This window comes from Hippopotamus amphibius, chromosome 7 (assembly GCF_030028045.1).
Source record: "Hippopotamus amphibius kiboko isolate mHipAmp2 chromosome 7, mHipAmp2.hap2, whole genome shotgun sequence".
Lineage (NCBI taxonomy): Eukaryota > Metazoa > Chordata > Mammalia > Artiodactyla > Hippopotamidae > Hippopotamus > Hippopotamus amphibius.
The window spans coordinates 4,136,548-4,152,184 of NC_080192.1; the positions used below are offsets into that span (position 1 = coordinate 4,136,548).

A 15,637-nucleotide genomic window follows, 5' to 3' on the forward strand; every position below is an offset into this window, starting at 1 on the left:
CTGCCCCAGCTATTTCTCCAAGAAGTGTTGGGTTTGTGTTTTTTGTTTTGTTTTTTAGTAGAAAATGGTATTTCAAGACCACAATCTGGATACCAGGAACGCTCAGTCCTACAGAGTTGGTCATTGTTTCTAGGCTGTTTCAGTGGACATTTTTAACGATAAAATACATTATGAGTTCATACCGGTATTTACAATTCAAAACAAGAACCACATCATTTTTTACTTAATATCTTCTATATACCAAAGGAATCTCCTTTTTTCCATATCAAAATCCTGGTTCTTAAGAACACAGGAGATGACAGAATATTCCATGCTTATTTTAGTATATTCCATATTTTACCCAGTAGTCTCAGAATAACAATACTAAAACTACTATCACTAACATAATTATTTAAAATAATAATTTTGGGGGAAATGTTCTCCCTATTCTACCTACAATTTTTTTTTTTGTTTCTCAGCCTACAGTGATTCATAGTACCCTCCCTCCCTTCCTTCCTTCCTTTCTTTCTTTCTTTTGCCACACTGCACAGCACGCAGGACCTTAGTTCCCTGACCAGGGATTGAACCCATGCCCCCTGCAGTGGAAGCTCAGAGCCTTAACTACACTGCCAGGGAAGTCCCCATACTATCCTTTTTTTCTTTTCTTTCTTTTTTTTTTTTTATCCTTTTTTTCTTACGGCACTCATTTAGTTGTACTTCTATGAGTAACTATGTTTACTGCTTGCATGTTGACAAATTTGCATGTTAATAATAGTTTGTGCCCTTTGTACACGGAAGCCTGTTTTGTTGGGTATAAAATCCTTGGCTTACATTTTCTTGAGTATCCTCAGAACTCATTTTCTTCTGGCATAAGTGTTTCTGTGAAGAAGCCTGATGATAACATAACTTTTCCCCTTATAAGTCACTTGCTGTTTTTGCCTAAATGCACAGGGTTTTTTCGTTTCCTCTTTGTATCTTGGTGTTGGTTGCTCTGAGTCAATACGTTCAGGTATGTTGGGTGTTCTTTCAATATGGAATTTCAAATCTTTTTTCTTAAAATTCCTGTAAAGTTTCTTGAGTTATCATTTTTAGTATATACTGCTCCCCCCTTGTTTTGGGTTAGTTCTTTGGACATTTCTATTTTCTGTATGTTGGATCTTTTTTGTCTATCTTCAACATCTGTCACTTTCTCTTCAAGCCTTTTTATCTCTTTTGTTATTCATTTTTCAACTTATAATTTTTTTCTTCTTTTCAACTTCTTAAGTATTTATTTCTGAAATTGCTTTATGCTTTAATTTTAATTTCTTAATTTCCATCACTTCATTTCTCGGTTTTTCCTAATTCTGGCTTACACTTTCCCTTCATTTCTGGTCATCTTCTCAATCCTTCTAGTTTGCTTTGATATAGATTACAGTTTTGATCTAGTCTATGAGCCTATCTTCCTGGTGTATTGATATTTTCATTACCCAGAAGGATGTCATTCTGTTCTTTATTCTCTTTTTTCCTACAATATCTTTGTATGAGATTTAACCTGGATACTTTCTGGTTGATCAATTTTATGTGAAATTAGTTCTCCTGAAATTTGAGAAAGAGGCGTGGTTCACAGCCATTTTTCTGACCTCATGGTGTGCCTTCATGTGTTGCTTTTGGCAGCCTGCTCCCTGATAGTTCTTCACCTTTACCTGGACCTACGTTTCCCACAGCCTCTACTGTCTCTTTCCCATTCAATTTTCTATTTCATTTCCAGCAGTTTTGCCATAGTGTGAGATCCTGAGCTTAAGAGAAGCCCCGTGGCCCAGTTTTTAAAGTTCTGAAGGGCTAGCCTGCTTCACCTCTTCACTGTAATGAGTAAAATGCCCCCCAGTCTCAGCTGCTGTTCTCTAACTGGTCTACTGTACTTTCTAGGGGACACCTGCTGACTCTTAGGGTTCTCCCACTGCTTTCTCCTGCATGGATGCCAATACCATGCAGGTGGAAATGAACTATACTGGGGGGTTCATGGAGATACCCCATCACCTTGTTTAGTTGAAAAAGTTTCCCATGGAGGAAAAAATGTCTTATCTCATTGTTTCATGTGTTGTTTGCTTGGGATCCGGAGAAGTTACAAAACTATGCTGCAGCATCTTCGCAGACATCTGTGCTGAAGAGTTTGCACACGTCATCTCATTTAATCTTCACAGCTTTTTCCTCTCACACCGCCTCCTTCCTTAGCTAATAAAATGCCCTGTTTTTCACTTGTGAATTTTAGAACAGGGCTGGTAGGCAGGGCTTTCTGAGATGAGGATCGAGTAACAAGCTGATGGGCACTGACTGATCCCAGTAATCTGCCCCCTTCACAGCATGGGGCTGGGCTTCTGAGAACAGACTCCAGAGCCAGGCTGCCTGGGTTGGAATCCCAGCCCCACCTTATATCAGTGGTGGGACGCTGGGCAAGTGACTTAACCTCTCTCCCCGCCACGTCTTCACCGTGAAATGAGGATCATAACAGCACTTTCCTCACGAGGTTCCACGAGGGTTAGTTAAGTGCTTGGCACAGGGCCTGGCCCACAGAAAGTGGTGTCTAGGTGTCAGCTGTCACATTTGCCATTATTATCATTGTAATAATGATAATTACTACCCTTCGCCCTTGGGAGCCTGCTTAGTACAGTGACAGTCAGAAGTGCACATACATGGTAATTCCCGGGAGGTCCGGTGGTTAGGACTCCGTGCTTTCACTGCTAAGGGCGCAGGTTTAATCCCTGGTCAGGCAACTAAGATCCTGGCGATGTGGCAAAAAAAAAAAAGTGCGCACAGAGGTCCAGGAGTCAGAAGTGAGGGCAGCTCTACAGACCCTCAGAACTTTTATTCCCCATTTAAATCAAGATCCAAATGAACACTCAAGTACCTTCCCATGAATGGAGAAACCAGCACCTATTAACTGCCTGCCACATGCCAGACACTGCCTTGTGTGTAAGTAACTTCATGTAATTTTCAAAATAATCCAGGAAGTGGACCTTGAAGCTCTGAAAGGCAGATGACTTCTGTGATGTCACAGAACTAGTAAATGGCGAGGAGGATGTTAAAACTCTTGTGTTTTTGTTTGTTTAGTTGGTTCACTTGGTCTGTTTTTCTGTACCATGTGACCTCAGCAAGATGATACAGGAATACTGCTATGTAGCCTCAAGAAACTGCGGGGAGGTGAGCAGCCAGGTAATCCAGATATCATCCCCCACGTGTGCACTCAGGTACACACAGAAACATCAGAGGTATCCTAAAATGAACAGGCCGCCCTGAGAGGCAGGGAGTCCCACAAACAAGGGAGAGTACACGCAAAGCTGGATACTCAGTTGATGGGAATGTTGTAGAGGGGATTCTGGCTTCTAAAGCCTCCGAGAATTTCCTCCCCTCCCCCCATCTTAACACTCCTATGGGAAAAGTGCTTCTCTGGACTGAATAATCTGGACCATGATGAAAGAATAACTGAATACATGATGAATTCCTGCTGTGTCTTGCTGATTCCACAGAAGAGGTAATAGTTAAACTAAGCCTAGAAAATACTATCCACTCATCCACCATCCATCCATCACCCATCCATCCATCCAACCCACCCATCCATCCATCCATCCATCCATCCATCCATCCATCCATCCATATGTTTATTCAGATGTTTACTGAGCTCCTTCCACAGGCTAGACATTCTGAAAGTGTAGAAAATACAGATACAATCCCTGCCTTCAAAAAGGCCCACAGAAGTGGGGAGCATACAAAGTAGCAACCACGAGACAACAGGGTAACTGCTCTGATGGAGTACGCCTGGTGCTAGAAAAGCTCAGATTCAGGAAACGCTTCTCCGAGGAGGTGACTTCAGGGAGAATGGCTGTCTGCAGGAGGAAGGCATGGCACATGCTAAAGCCAGGAGAAAGCACATGTGGAGAAGGGCAGGAGCCCTGCGTGACTAGAACACGAGCCAGGGGGTGAGCTAGAGCGGGGAGCGGGGGAGGGTGATGTAGCTGAACAGGTGGACAGAGGCTGGAGCAGCCAGGGCCTCGAATGCCACTCCAAGGGAGTTGGGCTTCATCTGCTAGGAAAATAACCATAGAAGTTTCTAAAGAAGGGAGGGATATAACCAGACTGGTCCTTCAGGGAGGTCCTCTGGCTCCTGCTTGGAAGTTGGGAGACTGGAAGCAGTCCAGACCAGAGATGCTCAGAGAAGGGTCTGGGAGACAGCGGGGCCTTGGAGATGAGTGGCTAGGAGCATGTGTGTTCTCCTGTGGCAACTTAACTGCTGCCTCTGTCGCAGGGCACAGGATAGAGTGTTAATTTACATCCGTCCTCTCCACCAGACAGCAAGGTGGGCCCCTTCCCCACCTTCTTTCCATGTACTTGTAGGAAGGAACTTAGGATCCTCCAGTATCCTCTACTTGATTCCTCTTGACATTGTGCCTTCCCTTCACATTTCTGCTTGAAAACAGCACCGGCGGCCACAGAAATTCTTAAGAGACGTAAAGCAATGCTGGCAAGAAGTCACCCATTCCCTCAACAGACAGGGGTAGAGCACCTACTGTGTGCCAGGCCCTGCCAGGAGCTAGGGACACGACACTGAATGAGACAGATGGTCCCTGCCTTCACAGAAGCTTCTGGGTGGTGGGGAAGACAAAAGTGAAAGAGGTACACAAGACCTGCAAACTGTGATGAGCACGACGGAGGCGGTGCTGTGAGAAAGACAGACAGAGAAAACACAATCCCAGGGTGTCAAGGGAGGCCCAGCTGATTTAGGAACACATAGGCTGAGGTTTAAGCAACATTCAGGCCAAGGATGCAAAAGCACATGCAAAGGGCCTGAGGCAGCAAGGAGCTGGGCAGAGTGACTCCAGGGAGGTGAGCAAGGGGAGAACAACTGGAGCTCAGGCTGGAGGTGGACGCTAGGGAGAATGATGCAGGGCCTTGAGAGGCACGTAGAGGGCTTGGCTGGGATCATGGTGGAAGAGATGAAGGGAGGCGGGTGGACTGAGGTCCACGTTGGACGTATTGTGATGGAATGGAATCGTCAGAGCCGTGCAGTCGGCAAACCGAGGTTCCAACACCAACAGAGGGATCTTGAGCAAGTCACGCGCCCCCTCTGAGTCTCTCTGGGGATGATGCAGCTGCCGCACGGGATGGGAGGTAACGCATGTGCAGGACCTGACGCTGGCTTAGGGGATCCCGTGCCCAGAACATTCAACACCCTGTCCTCTGCCTCCTCTGGTGCGAAGCTGGGCTCCTCCGTGGGGGAAGCCGACCTCACTTAGGTAAGGGCTGCATCCCAGATGCTGCGACTGCGTTCAGTGTTTTTCCACAAGTTCGGGCTTCCCATCAAGACAAACAGAACGGGACATTTGAGTCTCACGATAGAGCTTTTTCTGTCTCAATTAAAGGCTCAGCTCCTAAGACACAGCAAGGAAACCAAGTTGGGGCCAGAAGCCCTGGCTCCGAGGCCCGGCTCTACCGCAAACGGGCCACACTACCTAGCCCAACCACTCCCCTCCTCTGGGCCTCAGTTTCCACATCTGTGAAGTGAGAGAGGACAGAGCTCAGTCATCTCTGGGAGCCTCCATCACCTCGTCCTCTGGGCTCCACACCCGTGGCGGAGAGAGACTCATCTCAAATGAAACTCGCAAACCTCGTCCTCCCCGGGCCTGGGCTCCCTGGCGGTGTGGACTGTGACTCCCACCGATGGGGGCTCCTGGGCACAGACCCCTCACGGAAAACACTCCTCGGTCACCCCCGGGGGTACCAGGCAATGCTCGGCACCCAAGTCCCCGCCAGGGACAAGCAGCACAGAGACACCCGACCACGCCAAATAAAGCCAAGGCACGCCAGCCATGCTGTGGGATCGCCTGCCGAACCTTTATTCGAATCCCGGAGGGGAGGGGGAGGAAAGCAACAAGAGGGAGCCCCCCACGGCCCAAAGCGCGTGCTCAGAGCTCTGCGGACACAAAGATGTAAAGCTTGGCCACAAAGGAGCTGACGGTGCCGTGGCGCGAGAGGTCCATCCTGACGGTCAGGAGCAAGTCCCTGGGCTCGGGGACGGGCTTGGTGAGGGCCACCACCCCGCTGTGGTGGCTCAACTTCCGCGTGGTGAAAAAGCCCTCCTCGTTGCCGCCGGTGATGGCCAGCTGCATGCTGTCCCCGGGGACGGCACTGGAGGGGCCCATGCGGAAAAGCACGGCGGGCACTTGGATGTTGGTGGGGAAAGAGAGGTGGTGGTAGGTTATTCTCAGAGGCAGCTTGGGGCACTCCTGATTCTCATGGCAAGGCAAGCGCTCGCAGCGGCTGCAAGAAAAGTGGACAGAGAGACAAGAAGAGGGTTAGGGCCCATTCAGCAAGCGGAGAAACCACAGAGCGTGGGGGCGGGGAAGCGGGGGCTCGCTGGGCGGGGCCTCCCGCCGCCCCTCTGGCCAATCAGCCACCGGGAAGAGCACCCCTCACTCACCTGTGGGAGGTGCCGGGGACCTCCGGGCCGGGCCGTGGGCTCGGGCACTAGCCTCTTCCAACACCCGCAGGGGGCGCTGGGCGGCTGGGGTCAAGGGTCGTGCCTGGAGCGAGGTGTGTCCCCTTCTCACTGGCAGAGCCCCACCCCGGGCTGTCCTCACCAGGCACACCCTGCCCTCTGAGTGTCGTCCAGGCTCCTGGCTCCTCACCCAGACAGTGGTCAGGGTGACCCAGGGCTCCTGGGTGGGTCTCGGGGACGACCCCGGAAGGGATGGTCACCACGCCAGCAAGCCTGGCTGCGGCCGTTTACGGAGCGCTTGCCTATTGGTCATCACGCCTTCGCTAGTGTGATCACACCCGCACTGGGAGTGGCGCTGAGGGCCGTTTTTCAGATGAGGAAACTGAGGCTGCAAGAGTCAGTGGCTTCCTGAGATCACAGAGTGTGTGAGGAAGCTAGATGTGTGCTCAGGCAGTGAGGTCTGTTCCCTCCTCTGCCCTCACTAAGCCCTGTGCTCTAGGCCCAGTTCCCTGTGTCCACAGGGCCAACCAGGGCTTGGGAAAGAGATGGAGACAGGTTCCGACTTCCTGTGACAGAAGGGAGATGGCTCCTAAGTTCCTTTGACAGGATGGGGACAGGTTCTAACGTCCTGTGACAGGATGGGGACAGGTTCTAACTTCCTGTGACAGGTTCTAACTTCCTGTGACAGGTTCTAACTTCCTGTGACAGGATGGGGACAGGTTCCAAATTCCTGTGACAGGTTCTAACTTGCTGTGACAGAATGGGGACAGGTTCCAAATTCCTGTGACAGGTTCTAACTTCCTATGACAGGATGGGGACAGGTTCCAAATTCCTGTGACAGGTTCTAACTTCCTGTGGCAGAATAAGGACAGGTTCCAAATTCCTGTGACAGGATGGGGACAGGTTCCAAGTTCCTGTGACAGGTTCTAACTTTCTGTGACAGGATGGGGACAGGTTCCAAATTCCTGTGACAGATTCTAACTTCTTGTGACAGGTTCTAACTTCCTATGGCAGAATAAGGACAGGTTCCAAATTCCTGTGACAGGTTCTAACTTCCTGTGACAGGATGGGGACAGGTTCTAACTTTCTGTAACAAGTTCTAACTTCCTGTGACAGGATGGGGACAGGTTCCAAATTCCTGTGACAGATTCTAACTTCCTGTGGCAGAATAAGGACAGGTTCCAAATTCCTGTGACAGGTTCTAACTTCCTATGACAGGATGGGGACAGGTTCCAAATTCCTGTGACAGGTTCTAACTTTCTGTGACAGGATGGGGACAGGTTCCAAATTCCTGTGACAGATTCTAACTTCTTGTGACAGGTTCTAACTTCCTATGGCAGAATAAGGACAGGTTCCAAATTCCTGTGACAGGTTCTAACTTCCTGTGACAGGATGGGGACAGGTTCTAACTTTCTGTGACAAGTTCTAACTTCCTGTGACAGGATGGGGACAGGTTCCAAATTCCTGTGACAGATTCTAACTTCCTGTGGCAGAATAAGGACAGGTTCCAAATTCCTGTGACAGGTTCTAACTTCCTATGACAGGATGGGGACAGGTTCCAAATTCCTGTGACAGGTTCTAACTTCCTGTGGCAGAATAAGGACAGGTTCCAAATTCCTGTGACAGGATGGGGACAGGTTCCAAATTCCGGTGACAGGTTCTAACTTCCTGTGACAGGATGGGGACAGGTTCCATATTCCTGTGACAGGTTCTAACTTTCTGTGACAGGATGGGGACAGGTTCCAAATTCCTGTGACAGATTCTAACTTCTTGTGACAGGTTCTAACTTCCTATGGCAGAATAAGGACAGGTTCCAAATTCCTGTGACAGGTTCTAACTTCCTGTGACAGGATGGGGACAGGTTCTAACTTTCTGTGACAAGTTCTAACTTCCTGTGACAGGATGGGGACAGGTTCCAAATTCCTGTGACAGATTCTGACTTCCTGTGGCAGAATAAGGACAGGTTCCAAATTCCTGTGACAGGTTCTAACTTTCTGTGACAGGATGGGGACAGGTTCCAAATTCCTGTGTCCAAATTCCTGTGACAGGTTCTAACTTTCTGTGACAGGTTCTAACTTCCTGTGAGAGGATGGAGATAGGTTCTAACTTCCTGTGACAGGTTCTAACTTCTTGTGACAGGTTCTAACTTCCTGTGACAGTTTCTAACTTCCTGGGACAGAACAGATATAACTCTTAAATTCCTTTGAGAGGATGAGACAGGTTCTAATGTCCTGTAACAGGATGGGGACAGGTTCTAGCTTCCTGTGACAGGTTCTAACTTCCTGTGGCAGAATAAGGACAGGTTCCAAATTCCTGTGAGAAGATGGAGATAGGTTCTAACTTCTTGCGACAGGATGGGGACAGGTTCTAACTTCTTGCGACAGGATGGGGACAGGTTCTAACTTCCTGTGACAGGTTCTAACTTCCTGTGACAGAATGGAGATAGCTACCAAATTCCTGTGACAGGATTATTAGAATAGGTCTTAACTTCCTGTGACAGGATGGGGACAGGTTCTAACTTCTTGTGATGGAGATGGGGACAAGTTCTAACTTCCTGTGCGATGTTAAGAACAGGATTTATCTTCTGCCTCCTGAACTGCAGGCCCATCATACTCCAAAGGCAGCTGCCTTAGAAGCAGAGCCAAGGTGCAGAGCCCCATGGGACTTGACAGAGCACGTCCCAGGAAGTTCTGCCATCCTGACTGTGTTTGGATTCTCCAACCATGAGCATCTACTGTCCTCGAATTCCATCATGCCTCCCTTTCAACACCTTAAGTTCCCACGCCTTGTGTTGGGTGACTAGGACTTATTCTATACTTGGCATTTACTGTGAGCACTGTCTCTTCTTACATCCTAAGTCCAGGATGTAAAACCCTTTCTTTTACTTGGCCATTTACCATTCTGAGCTCTCAGAAAGGGCAGCCCTGGGAGTGAGCTGGTAAAGGCGTGTGAGGATCAGGAAGCCTGAAGAGGAGGGTCCTGCGCTGGAGGGGGCCCAGAGGCAGAGGGGAGTGGCAGGAGAGAAGGCGGGCACAGGTGCTACTGAGGGGCAGCCCACCGCAGGGACGCCTAGGTCCAGGCCCGATGGGAGTGCGCCGGGTGACTGCGGAGAAACCGAGACGGTGCCTGGCCTCGTGCTGGGTACCCCAGGGGCTGTCGTTCCCCAAGATCCCCTCATTGTCCCACATGGTTCCCCTTATTCTACTGACAGGAAGACCAAAGCTCGGTGAGGACGTGTCACTCGTCCATGATTCTACAGTCTGTACTAAATGGCAGAGGCAAAGTCAGCCTGTCTTACTTCAGAGACTGTGTACGTACACACACACACACACACACACACACACACACACACACACACACGCGCGCGCGTGCCAGCTGCTTCAGGAAGGGTCTGGTGGATCTGGCCAGCAGGCGGCGCTAGAGTCCCCTTCATGTGCTGTAAGTTCTCCCACGTCTCCCCTGCCCAAGGGCAGGGTTCCGATTTGCCAGACGGTTAACTCAGCATGGGTGGGAGGCAGGGAACATGAGGTGTGCGTGGAGTTCTGGGATGGCCCCCACAGCCATCACACACCAGAGAGCCGGACACTCCTTCCTCCTCGGTGGTCTCCACAACCCCGACCCCACAGCGTCTCCGACCAGAGCACCCAAGCCCTTCCTCCCTCTGGGCGTTTCTGGGCCTGGCTCCTCCCAGACGGCTGGCTTCCCCAGGGCGGGGCTGGGGCTCTGGCTTCATCTCCAGTACCCAGCATCAGCTCAGCACCTACGTGCTTCACACATGCGCACGCGTAAACAGGGCCCTGGTGTCCCTGGTGGGTTCCAACACCAGTTACCCTACCCTGCTCTACCCCGTACTTACTGAAACATCCCAGAAAGCATAGCTACTGCCTCTGGCACACTGCCTGTCAGACTGGGGACGGCACCGAAGCCTGTTAGCCGGTGTGTCTAGACGGAAGAGGGGCCGTCGCCACCACATCAATGACAGAGCAGAGGAGGCCCAGACCCCGCGCCTCCTCTGGGACCTCGCGCCTTGGTCTCCATCTCGACCCGCATGAGAGAACAACGCGCCCAAATTTTTCAGTTCAACAAATTTGATCAGGACACTCCAAGTTCCTTGAAAATGCAATTACTGAGAGCCACCACACGCCAGAGAAAAAGGGTCCTCAAGGCCGGTCGTTCTCCTGGGAGGCATGGCCATTCTGGCCGCCCCCAGGCTGTCCGATGCTCGCAGCCGTCCCTGCTGGCAGTTCCCTGACTTTCAGGCTCCCGTCGTTCTGGACACAAGCCCCAGGAGCCGGCCGGGGCAGGGCTCCACCGGGCTCCGTCCACCCGCGTTACAGCTTGGGGCTGAGAGCTGTGCCAACCAAAGCCGCCCAGCCTCGCTCTGGCTTCCGAGACCCCGGGTCTCAGGGGTCTCCCCCGCCGAGGGGGTAAAGAGGATGTTTTCAGTCCCACCCCAGGCTCCGGGACACTTTAAAACATTCCTGCTGTGGGGAGGAGGGAATTGTGTGGTCGGGATCTTAACAGCCTGGTCAGTCCGTGAGGCCCAGCCCTGTGGTTTGCGGCTCAGCCTGCTGGGTCATGTTCCAGTTACCACCCCTTGGCCACCGGGGAAACTGGCCAGAAGGAGGCTGTGTGGAGAGAGGGAAGGCTGAGGCCCAGAAACAGAGAGACAGACAGAGAAAGAGAGAGAGAGAGGGACTCGAATCTTGCCTGTAAAGGCTCCCTGAATGTTAACCACAGAAGTGCCAGTTACTGGGACCTTTCTAATACAGCTTTTTAAAATTTTACAAACTGCTTTCTGTAGGTCAGATAATAAATTCTTTAAGAGGATTTTTGAAAGGAGGAAAAGGGCTGTAAAATAGAAAACTCCAGTCTGAGAAGTCCACAGCGCCAAGAGAGGGTCGGACCCTTCTCACCTGGAGCTCCGGCCTGCGTCCTGCCCACGTCAGTCTACGTGATGTGTCATTGACCTGTCACTGGGCTCACCCTAAGCTAGCGGTGCTCCTGTGGTCCCAGAGTTATCCCCCAAACTGGCATGGGGCAACCAGGACGAGACCCCCTACAGCCCCTCAACCTGGGATTCCAGGCCCGGCCTCCATGTCCTGTGCCCAACACTGGGCTCCTGGCTGGTCCACGAGGCCTCGACAGGGTTAAGAAAGAAGAAACTGTAACCCGCAGACTGCCATGTGCTGCAGGCACGACCACACAGGCCTCCAGGAGCCTGTGTCGCGTCTTCCCATCTGAGGGCTGAGCAACCCGAGACCCGCCGGGCACACAGTCAGCCCACAGGCCCGTAGTCAGCAGTGGAGCAAGGGCTGCAGAGTCGCTCTGAGGAACCTCTGGATCCCGAGGACGAGAACAGGGTGGCTACCTGTCATCCTTGTCACCAACCACTGTTGTCTGGGCACCGATGCTGGCCATGGCCTGGGCACCTGGAGTGTTACTGCTAATCCTCGTTCATCCTCAAGGCACTGACAAGCAGGTATTGTCAGCGCTGGGTTACAGAGGCAAAAAGGGCCCTTGGGTGACCAAGACCCAAGGTCATCACACGGAGGAACAGGAGAGCCAGACCCGAAGCCAGGATGGGAGGCCCAGCCCTGGTTCCTTCCTCCCTCCAGGCAGCCTCCCAGGCCATGCCCCGACCTGGACCCCAGGGCCCACCTTCCCTGCATCCGTAAATACTGGCAGTAAAATGTGCCTTGGGGCGCCTACCCACACCACCCAGGCCAGAACGCAGAGCGAGTAGTATGGACACAGCTCGGCCCCACAATCGCAGGTCACCCTACAGGAACCCGGGAGGGCGATATCACCGCCCCCTTTACAGCAGTTCACGGCACCTGCTCACAGGTCAAGGGGCCTGGAATGGACTGAACTGGGACGCAAACCTAAGCGAGCCTGACACCGAAGCCAGATCTTTCCAGAGCATCACAGCATCTCCATAAGGCTCGAGGACAGTCACGGGGGCTCAGTCAGGACCCTCAGGGCAGGGACCACACCTTTCCCAGCTCCACTCGCCTCCCAGCCTCTGCTCCGGCCGCTGGGGGCGCTGGTGGGCAGCACGTGCCTCAGTGGGGCCACAGCGTTCCCTGGATGGGCTCCCTGGAGCCTCATCCTCCCCGCTCTCACCTTTGCCATGGGTGGGGGTCCACTTCCTGCCCTTAATACAGAGATTGTCAGAGTCCCCTCTTTATCATCCCCCAGGGGGCAGGCTGATGGACCCCTGGGAGGCGGACAGACCAGGCCCTAGGGCACCAGTGCCTCAGGAAGCAGAACGCGGTGCCTTGCCGGACACCCCATGTCACGCTCCCCGCCAATGCAGGCCCACGCCCCGGCTTCCAACCCCACCCTCCGCTCCCTCTCCCTCTGCCTAACTCGGCTCCTCCTCCCCCCTTCACCCAAGCAGCGCCCACTCCCGGCACCCCCGCCTCCCGTGCCCCCTCCTGGGTCTCAGCACCCCTGCACTCTGCCCACGGCTGTTTCTGCACGTGCTCCTGGGGGGCTCTGAGCAGGGGATGGGGGCCTCTGCGGGCCCACCGTCTGCCCAAGTGCCGGCACACAGCAGACTCGCAGAGAACATTCTCCAAACAAGTAAATGACTTTCCCCAGCACCGCGGGGCGGTGAAGGCTTCCACAAGCATCAATGCAGGGCCGGGGCAGGGTGGGGGGGGGGGAGGCGATTTCAGCCACAGCCCCCGCACGCGATGCCCGCTTGCGCAGCCCCAGCTTCGGAGGCGGGAAGACCCCGCACAGGGCAGCCTCACCCCCTTTCTCTTTCGTGACTGTGTGTGAGTCAGACATCGACAGCAAACAGCCAATCTTTCAGAATCCTCAAACCCAGACACAGACAAGGGCCTGGGAGTGCGGGGATGTGGGCAGACAGCAGCGCAGCCTCAAGTCGAGGATCTTTCTTCACGGCTCAGAGACGCACCAACACTGCCCACTTAGCGGCTGCGTGACCCACAGGCTCTTTGGAATGCTGTGCACTGGTACACCCACTTCTGGAGCGGCTCTTCCCTACCCAGCAAGAACGCCTACTGGGCAAACAGGGAGGGCCTGGAGGGGGCGGGGGGAGGGGGCACGGCCGGGGAAGAACGCGGGGGCCGTCTGGGCGTCTCCTGCTCTAGCATTTGGCTGGCAGGAGGCAGGGCCAGAACAGCAAGTGGACACTGGGGCCTGGGACCCCGCCCAAGGTGGCACTGACCAGGGCCAAGGTCAAGAGGCCGAGTCTCCCGGCAGCCTGGCTGTGTGCTGGCTTTGAGCACTTCCGGGGGCTACAGGGGAGGGGTCATGTATCCACGGTCCTGAGACTGGCTCCCATCACGGAGCTTTTCCTGAAGCAACCGCCGGGGACACAAAAGGAGACCCACCCGATACAATAAGAGATGGGGTGGTGGGCGGCAGGACCAGAGGGTCCTCACCACTCCCTGAGGAATGGGGCTCCTGGACACCCCAGCAGATCTCCTGGTGGCCTGAGAGTGTGGGAGCATACAGCGACCGGTGGACACACAGCTTCACGCTGTGGACACAGAACCTTTCATGCTGTTCCCACACCGTCCCTGGACTGAACAGAATCTGGCTTTCAGGTAGGGTCATCTCAAAATGACACCCCAACAAGTCGCATGGGCCCACCCAGCGTCATCGCGACCTTTACCTGAGTCAGAGCAGGTTCGGCCATCTGCGTCTCACAGACGAGGAAACTGAGGCCCAGAGAGCTGCCCCCTGCCCAAGGCTTCACCCCGGGGAGCGAGAGGGCCTTCAGCCCATGTGAGGTCATGACCTTCGCTTTCTGCGACCAGTCTCGCTGGCATTTGGGCACCTGGGAACCAGGGATCCTTGAGCTTCCCAAGACCCTCGTGGGAGGGCACAGCTCACGAACCACCCGCTCCGGCCGGGAGCCGGGCCCCCAGGAAGGCCGACAGACAGACAATCGCGGGGCCCGAGGGACTTACGTGTCTGCGGAGCGGCGGTAGTTCTCGGGACACTCGAAGGCCAGGCAGCGGAAGCTGCCCTGGATGTTGAAGCAGGTCGCGTTGATGGAGCAGTTGTGGATGCCCGTCACACACTCGTCGACGTCTGCGGGAGACCCCAAGGGAGCACGGTGAAGGCCAAGGCTCCCCGAGCCATCCCCACCACGGACGCATGTGCCCAGGCCTCCCATCAACCAGGGTCGGGTGGGGGGTCAGGCCACCCTTGCCCTCCGCTGGCTGCTCTCTGGAGCAGAGCCCCGTGCCAGCTCTTTTATTTACAGGAGGTGAATTCACCTACTCTTCACAGTCCCGGGAGGGAGCACAGTAAGGATAATGGCAAACGCTACATGATCGCCCTTCAAAGTATTCTGCAGGAAACACCTGATTCTCATTATAATTAAATGAGGCAAGTACTGTTTTCTCTTCATTTTAGGGAGGAGCTCAAAGAGGTCAAGTGACTGGTCTAAGGTCACATATTTTGTAAGCAGCGGAGTCAAGCTTTGAGCCCAGGCAGCCAGTGCATCTCCCAGGCTCCCCAGGTGCATCGGTCTTACCTCATGTGCCACTTGTGACATCCTAGGAGGGAACGAGCAGAAGCCACTAGCCCCATATTACAGGCGAGAAAACTGAGGCTTAAAGGGATTCTATGTTGGGCCCAGCGTCCAAAGTCAGTGACTGTCTGGGCTAGACCAGAACCGGGCCTGGGGCACGTCACGAGGCCACCCTGGACACGGGGAGCCATCCCCCTTCCCACAACTGTCCGGAGCAGCCAAATAAATGCTGGGTCCAGGGATGTCACCATGTCAGAGGCATCTGTTAAGAGATGCCAAATCCCGACCATTGGTGGCAAAAACAGCACTCCCCAATCTCCAAGGCTGCAGCTCAGGAATGTGTTTTCACTGTGTCTGGCAGGTCCCCAGGCTGCGGTGAGGGCGCCTGGCCAGGTCATCTGCTCCATCAGAAATGTGAAAACAGAGCAACTTCCATCCGGAGCTCTGGACGTGCTGAGTGGGGCCCTCCCAGGAAACGCCGCCTCTCCTGCCCGCCTTTGATCAAAGTCTTCAAAGCCTCTTCATGACCAGAAGGGACAGCTGCAGACCCTGCGGCCTGCAGAGCCTCCAGGCCCCCAGCCCCGTGTGGAGGCTCCTCGGGGGGGCCGGACAGACCCAACCTCTCATAGCTCCTGCGGCCGTTCCCAGGGGCTGAGGCCGACGTGCCCGTT

At 53.7% G+C, this 15,637-nt stretch overlaps 1 protein-coding gene across 3 annotated transcripts in view; it reads right to left on the reverse strand.

Annotated features, from left to right (window-relative positions):
* The window catches only part of FBLN1 (fibulin 1), an 81,662-nt gene that overhangs the window by 22,613 nt on the left and 43,412 nt on the right, over nt 1-15,637 (reverse strand). For 2 of the 3 annotated variants that reach the window (XM_057741949.1, XM_057741948.1), the window contains exon 14: nt 14,398-14,521. In XM_057741949.1, the coding sequence (XP_057597932.1) occupies nt 14,398-14,521 (124 nt within the window). Of the gene's footprint in view, nt 1-5,823; nt 6,271-14,397; nt 14,522-15,637 lie in introns of those variants that run through there. The other variant, XM_057741950.1, reaches the window with a different exon arrangement.